The sequence below is a fragment of the Anolis carolinensis genome, chromosome 4 (assembly GCF_035594765.1).
Source record: "Anolis carolinensis isolate JA03-04 chromosome 4, rAnoCar3.1.pri, whole genome shotgun sequence".
NCBI classification, from domain to species: domain Eukaryota; kingdom Metazoa; phylum Chordata; class Lepidosauria; order Squamata; family Dactyloidae; genus Anolis; species Anolis carolinensis.
Genome location: NC_085844.1, coordinates 201,542,063 through 201,550,164, shown reverse-complemented (window position 1 = coordinate 201,550,164; position 8,102 = coordinate 201,542,063). Strand labels below are relative to the sequence as shown.

General features: G+C 36.2%; 1 protein-coding gene across 1 annotated transcript; it reads right to left on the bottom strand.

The window, feature by feature from the left end:
- Positions 1-3,159: 3,159 nt before the first annotated feature.
- LOC134298711 (interleukin-20-like) lies at positions 3,160-7,665 on the bottom strand. The gene is made up of 6 exons (XM_062979777.1): positions 7,634-7,665; positions 7,369-7,552; positions 5,256-5,318; positions 4,744-4,896; positions 4,404-4,478; positions 3,160-3,234 (listed from the first exon to the last, which is right to left on the bottom strand). Exons 1-6 carry the CDS (start codon positions 7,663-7,665, stop codon positions 3,160-3,162), a joined length of 582 nt encoding a protein of 193 aa, XP_062835847.1.
- Positions 7,666-8,102: the final 437 nt, after the last annotated feature.

Here is an 8,102-nt window from a genome sequence, read left to right as displayed (position 1 = left end):
ATCCCTGAGGAATATGATCGTTTTATCAAAATAATAAAAACCTGCTCACGAGCTTCTATGCCAAGAGGCTGCAGAACACACTACCTTCAAGTCATTACCCCTGATAAAGCTGCCTTGTTGGAAGAGTATTACAGGCTCCACAATGAAGGCCCATTTAGTGAGCAAACTCTTCAGGCAGCGCAGAGCCTTTTATCCTCCATCTCTGTTCTCCAAGAAAAAACAGTGGATAAAGCTGATAACAGAAGTTGACATGGGCAGGAGCAGTCAAAAAGCATAGAGGCTGTTAAGACGGTTGACCAATGATCCCTCACAAACTAATACCCATACCGACATAAAGGCAGACCAGATAGCACATAAACATCTGAAGAATGGGAAACCCAACCTTGCCACCAAAGTAGGAAGACAACCAGATAATGAGAACAACAACCTTCATGAACCTTTTACATCTACTGAATTGGACAAGTGTTAAACCTGACTCAGTACATAGAAGATGGTTTTGAAAGGCAGCAGATTACAGGAGCTGTCTTCATAGACCTGTCAGCAGCTTATAACACTGTAAATCATCACCTCCTCCTGAGAAAAACTTAAAATATCACAAAAGACTACCACCCCACCCGCTTCATAGGAAATCTGCTACAACACAGGAGCTTTGTTGTTGAAATCCAGGGCCAGAGAAGGAGATGGCAAAAACAGAAAAACAACCTGCCTCAGGGGAGTGTTCTTGTTCCATCAATGTTTAACATTTACACAAATGATCAGCCGCTGCCAGAAGACACAGAGAGTTTCATCTATGCTGACGATCGTGCCATCACTGCCCAAGCAGGGAGCTTTGAAATGGTTGAACAGAAGCTCTCAGAAGCTTTAGGTGCTCTCACTGCCCATTACAGGAAAAACAGCTGATTCCTAATCCATCTAAAATGCCATCTTGTGCTTTTCACCTTAAGAACAGACAAGCATCTTGAGCTCTGAGGATTACCTGGGAAGAAATCCCACTGAAGCATTGCAGCACACCAAAATACTTGGGAGCTTAAAAACCTGGCTCTTTCAAAAGGCCTTTGACACTTAATTTGTTGTCGGACTGATCTATCTGCCCATTTTATAATAGCCCCATTCTCGAGGTGTTGCCAATGTTATATTGCACTTTGTCCATTTCAACTGTGAAATTACCTTCCCCATTTCGGCCCATTTCGGCACATTTTGCACTTTGCCTGGGTTCTATGAATTAGTCTCCAGTGTTAATATTGTATGTTTTATGTCGATTTTAACGATTGTTTTTACTGTAATTGATGTTTTATTGGATAATTGTTTTATTGTTGTGTTTTGATATTTGATTGTTTTATCAAGCAAGGCCCCATGTAAGCTGCCCCGAATCCCTTCGGGGAGATGGGGCGGGGTATAAAAATAAAGTTGTTGTTATTATTATTATTATTATTATTATTATTATTATTATTATTATTATTATTACCCTGGACTGTGCACTGACTTACAAGAAGCACTGCTTGAATATCAAGCAAAAGGTGAGCACTAGAAATAATATCATATGAAAGCTAACTGGCACAACCTGGGGATCACAAACAGACACAGCAAAGACATCTGCTCTTCCAGTTTGCTACTCTGCTGTTTAATGCGCATGCCCAGTGTGGAATGCATCTCACCACATTAAAACATTGGTTCTTAATTAGACATGCTGCATTATCACAGAATGTCTACACCCCACACCACTGGAGAAATTATACTGTTTAGCCGGCATTGCATAATCTGAAATCCGCCGGGAAGTAGCAGCCAGCAATGAAAGGACTAAGGCAGTGACATATTCGGCCCATCCCCTGTTCAGACATCAGCCAGCATCCCAACGCCTTAAATCAAGAAATGGTTTTCTAAGATCTACAGAGATACTCGCAGGAACACCTCAGCAAGTGAGAGTCCAAAAGTGTCAGGCTAAAACCCGGAACCTCAAGCCATGACTGATACCAAATGAGAGATCCTCCTGGGCACTGGGTGACTTGGAAGGTGCTGAACAGACTGTGCTCTAGCACCACGAGATGCAAACCAACCTTAAGAAATGGGGCTACAAAGTAAAATCCACAACATGTGAGTGTGGAGAAGAGCAAACCAGAGACCACCTATTACAATGCAGTCTGAGCCCTGCCACATGCACAATGTAACAACGCCAGAGGCACTCCAAGTGGCCAGCTACTGGTCAAAGGACATTTAGTATAATGCTAAGTTTTTAACTTTGTTTGTGTTTTCAAATACATTACAACTGTACTCTTGCTTCATTTCTGACATGATAAATAAAAATATATGTAGCATGTTGGCTACATGATTTATATCATTTCACATGTAATGCAATTGTAAGAGAAGTATGTTGTGCAAAATACAGATGTGTTTGTTACAGACCACAGTGCCCTTTGTGTGACTTTAATTTTTCTAGAATGATTTGCAAGAATTCCTGAAGATTGTACCACATCAAAGATTGTATTTAAACTATGGATATATTTTGTTGAATCAATTTTTTTGTTTTGCTTTTTTGTAATCAGTAAAGCAAAATAAAAACACATTTAGCCACATGCTGAGACAATTCCCACTAATAATTTATCAAGGCATCTACATTTTTAAAAAATACTGTATCTTTATTTAGATGATATAAAATTTATTACAATTAAAACAAAAATATAATACATTTAGGTTTGAGAATTCAAGTAAAAAACTCATTACAGTTCATCCTTAAATTACAATATTTTAGTCAAGTTACAAGATTGCAGGGTCAGACCTTGCCAATAAATAAATAACAACATTGGTACTTTGACATAAATAAAATTTAAATAGCATAACAAAATATATTTATAATAAATAACATTAACGTATTATAAAGCAAATTATATTTCACAACCAAATAATGAGTAGTCATCATCTTGCACATTAAGATCTAGGCACACGCAATGGAAATATTGCCAAAGTGTTACTGGTCTAATAGCTTCAAAGCTACATCAGTCCAACAGATGGAAAAACCTTATTACAAAAAGTTTCAAAGCATATTTGCAAAAATAAATACACTTTAAAAATTAATGTTGTTTTGAATTATTAAAATAAAAAACCATATTTGCATTTTAAAAAATCTCCCAACAATTTTTAAGAAAAATAAAAGTGTGGTCAATTCTAGAAGCCTTCCATCCAGGCGAAGAGAACATCCATCTCTCCCAGAGCTTTGATTGCTGCTGTAGTCTTGTCAAGCTGCAAGAGTGAAAGTAATTTGAGGTCATTAGTCTATTAGTGAAGAACATATAAGCAACAAGAAGGTTATTATGCATATATGCATCTTCTTCAATCATCAAATAAATTCAAATTATAAGATAAGAGATTCCACCTAAACAATAGGAAGGACTTCTTTCTCATCCTTCCTTGCTCAGGAATGAAATAGATTGCTTCAGATGGTGGTGGACCTTCTCTGGAGATTTTTAAACAGAGGTGGGAGATATTCTTCATGAGTGCTTAGTTGTGTCTTTCTGCAACACACAGGGTTGTCCTAGATGGCTGTTATAGTTTCTTCTGACTTTATGATTCTAAGCACTGCTATTGCTCCCATGAAAGTAAGTACCATGGGGAGAAGAGGGAGGAGAGCAACTTTCATCTCTACCGTTGTCCTTCCTCATGTGTCCTGTGATATTAATACAGGCTAAGTATTGCCTATCAGGAATCCTGCAATTTAAAATGCTCCAAAATCCAAAATGGTCTACATGAGTGGCTGAAATAGTGAGAGCTTTGCCTTCCAATGATTATTTGTTTCATGCACATGTATTGTATAAACTACCTTCAGGCTAAGACTTGAGTCCCAATATCAGGATACCTCCTTATGTATGTATATGCAAATATTAAAAGTCTGAAAAATCCCAAATTCAAAGCATTTCAGATAAGGGATACTCAGCCCATACCAGAATGCATTGCAGCAGGGATGTGATGAAAGGTCTCAAATCCCACTGCAATGCCACGGTCCCATTTGATTATTATTTGCCAAAAGTATTGGTTGGTTTCCCATTAAATTTCTTTTAGCATTGTTCATAGCATGACTATTTGAAATACCACAAATATTTTATTAATTATCTATAAACATATTGGTGCTTATAGATCCACATGATAATTTAGTGTCAAAAATCAAAGAGTTCAGTGTCCTTCTGCACTGAAAACTGGTATAGATTATCCTGAACATTCTTCATTTTGGCAGTATAGTTTAAATTAGAAATGCCACTTTTTTACTGCTACTATTAAAAAGCTAGTGTATTCTATATTTTCCCAATTGATTCAAATCAAGTTATATGTGCCCAGAATTGAACATATTTAGGTAGTATATCAAACAGTAGCAGAATCTGCAACAGCAGAAAGAGAAAACAAGCAAGCCAAGTTACCTTTTGATATTCATCCAGTACAAGTTTAAATCTTCTGTTAGTCTCTTCTCCACAAGAACATTTGTTCTGATTATGCTGAATGGGAAAGAGCAGACAAAAGAAATGATTACAATCATAATGTAGAACAGCACCAAACAAGCAAACCATTTCTCCCACTTCTGGCTTCCTTTTTGTCAAGTAAAATTTAATTATCAAGCAATAATCCTGGATACCAAGTCATCTTTACTAAATTCACAGAGTGATAATGTTTATTTCAAGATTCCACTTTGGCATACTTTCCAGCTGTAGAGCAGGGTATATAAGCTACAATAAATTAATCAATGAATTAAACCATACTTACACATTCTCTGAGTTTTGCCTTGATGCTGAGGAAGGCGTTGGCTAAAGTGCTAGTTTTCCTTCTTAGCAGGTTACTTGTTGGTTCATAGTGCTTGAAAATGCTTTCAACGTAAAACCGCAGCAGGTGGCGGAGTAAGCAGCAACTCTCTGACATCTAAAGCAAGAAGACAAACCATTAGGCTTGAATGGTCCAATGGATGGTAAGTGTTTATGTGTATTATATCATTTTCATTACTCTCACTTTTTAGCTAACATGAACTATCTCTATTGAGAAGTATTAGACTTCAGTGGACACTGAGAGAGATGCAAGTTCAGTGATGGAATCTATCCTGTTCACTTCCATATTCAAATAATCTATCAACGCTACAGTCAACATGTAATGGCTATGAATGAGACCTCAATATTTCAGTCCTGACACCAGATTACATTATAGTTTCTGTCCTCTTAGACACAAATGGAATTGATTTTCATACTTGATCTTCACACACTTTGATTTTGTAAAGATGTACTTACTGGAACTTCCCGTAGGACACTTTCCTTCAGTAAAATCACATCTGTCCTGATATCTTGGGTTTGCTACAATGACAAATAGAGGACACACCATATAAACAGGAAGTACTTTTAAAAGAATTATGATAGATATATTTCCTTTGCAAGAAGATGATTGAACACAGGACATAGTCTAGCTACTTATGCCTTGTAGTCAGGAACTTTGAAAAAAACATGTTCTTCTTGCCTTCTTCTACTCCAGAACTACCATAATCACATTTAGTTCTGGTCCACCAATCTTGAAATGCATACTATTGTTCTCTCTTTGGCTTTTTCATTTATATTAATTACTTAAATGCATCAAAAAAAGTACTAAAATTATGTGGTGGACCAATCTTTTAATAGGGCTGATAGTGGTGAAAGGTAGCTTTTAAACTGTGTCATGTTTTTGAAGGGTTGCATGCCACCTTGGATCCCATGTTTGAAGAAAGGTGGAATAAAAATTAATTACATAAAGAAAACTTGAAATGATCAATAAAAAGTATTTTGTTGATAAACTGAGACACAAATGTATCAAGAAAGGCATGCAAATTGTAAAAGAAACCAAATATAAATAAAAGTCCTTATTTTCTAATCTGGTTTGCTACTGATGGACTTGTATATTAAAGTTATGAAGCTAATATTGGCATACACATATTGACTTCTGGAAATGGCACCTTTCTAGGGTGGATGACATCCACCATTTAGCCTAATGGGAGTGAGACAGAATTTTAATCCTGGGGTATCTTCTTAACTCTTAAAATCCAAGAGGGCATGTAAGGAGATTGACATGGACATGCTCCTTAACAACCTGGAGATATCTAAGAACATTGCTTCATCAAGATGGTAAAAAGTATATTCTACCTAAAGAAAGAAATGGGAGTGAGACATCAGCCTGGGGCACAGCTACTGTTTCCTGGAATGTGACCAAAATAGTCTTGTGTCAAGTTTTGACTTATAGATAGTTGCTCAAGAGAAGGTGTGTGTACTGCAATAGATAGCCCTGAAAATATAGCTAGGATAATTTTAACTACAGATGTGTGGGATTTAAAGTGACGTTATTTCTCATACAGGCTATTCTGAATCAAGGTGAAGAGCAGGATATGACATATTAGGGAAGGAAATAAAGTGTTTATTTATTATTATTATTATTATTATTATTATTATTATTATTATTATTATTATTATTATTATTAGCATTGTGTGTGCCCATGCATATATGTTTGGTATGTGCTTATATGTATGAAAGAGAATGATAGGGAGATAATGGATAATGAAGGGGAGAAGTGTTCCCTCTCAGTGATTCTGGTCATGAAAGCCTTCAATTACACATTGTTCCCACTCACTTTTGGATTTATCCAGGTTTTTAAAGACGAAACCTCCTACACTCCCTTCCCAACTAGTGGCCATATTTTGCAAGCTCAGGGCTTGGTGTCACCTACTACAGTATGTGTCAGCTAATCACTTTTCTTCAAGGGAATATCCACCCCTTCGCCCCAATCTAAATGGTGGGATTTTGATTCAATTGTACTTCAGTTTTTATTATTTTAGTTTTCAGATATAGAATTCTGAATACTGTAATCTAATTTCAATACACATTGTGCTTTAAATAAAAATGCTGCTTTCATAATGATATCATTCATTAGGAGAATTGTTCTACTGTGAATATAAAGAACAAGAACCAACAGCTTGTAGAGAATAAATCCTTGCCAATATTAATATGTTGGATGTGCTACAGAGTACATTACACATGGGCAACTCCCACTTTATGGACAACTAATGAGAGGGGCAAGAATCAATAATAGTCTCCAGATACAGTTGAACAGCCAAAAAAACCCATTGCCTTTATCCTCAAACCTGAATGCTACACCTCACTGCCCCCTCTGCCACTAAATGAGGATATACCCCCGCAATATAAAGCTACATTTTGCTAGAGAAGAGGATGCTACACAAGGAGCTACCTTTCCACCGAACAATAATCAAAATATGCATGTCAATAGAACTTCAGGTTACATTGACGTATGTCACCAACATGATCCTATAATACTATTAAATGCTTCAGCACAATGGACAAGAATCCCATGTGAATTCCACTTACTACGTTTTCTTTAATTGCATCAAAGTTGTCCCTTAATTCTCTGAAAGATACACTGTTGAGTTCACATTGGCCAAGGCTGAGCCTTCTACCTTCTGCCACCACAGTCTTGGCAAAGAGAAATGCAACGAGAACAAGGCAGGAGAAAGCACCAAAAGCCATCTTTATTTGGTAGTCCAAACTGTTCCTGTAACAAGAAATGGTTTGAGAATTTAAGAATGCAGCACTGTGCAATCCTGAAAAATCAAGTTTTAAGGGGAAAGGATACGATTTCCGTTGGCAATATTTGCTAGCTTCCATGTTACTTTTGGAATTCATATTATGTTACACACCAACAAAGAAAAAATTTCCCTATCTACCCACATTTAACTTAATTGCATTTTTTTCTTTGCTTATTAATATTTTCACTAGTGGAACCACTTTCAGTTCATTATAACAACATACTGTAGGTGGGACACAAAATAAATATATGAATAAAATTAAATAGGTTCTCCCATTTTCATTTTTCCTAGATTAAAATAAATGTTTATAAATTCAATATATATTGAAAGCCATTTCAAAATAGTTGAAAATATTATACCATTCATCATTTCTTGGCTTTTAAATGCTCTAAGCATCATCCCTCCCCCGCAATTATTTCCTTTTTTAATGGAAACTAGTAATTGTATATCAAACACAGGGCTGTAAAACTGAATATTGTGAACATTTTAAAATAACATTGAAGCTAACTTTATATG

Excerpts from the sequence above, each read along its gene's own strand:
- LOC134298711 (XM_062979777.1), bottom strand. The coding sequence starts at position 7,665 with ATGGAAGCTAGCAAATATTGCCAACGGAAATC. Across the intron at positions 7,553-7,633 it reads AAATATTGCCAACGGAAATC|GAACAGTTTGGACTACCAAA; the intron begins GTATCCTTTCCC and ends TTCTTGTTACAG. Across the intron at positions 3,235-4,403 it reads TACTGGATGAATATCAAAAG|CTTGACAAGACTACAGCAGC; the intron begins GTAACTTGGCTT and ends TCACTCTTGCAG.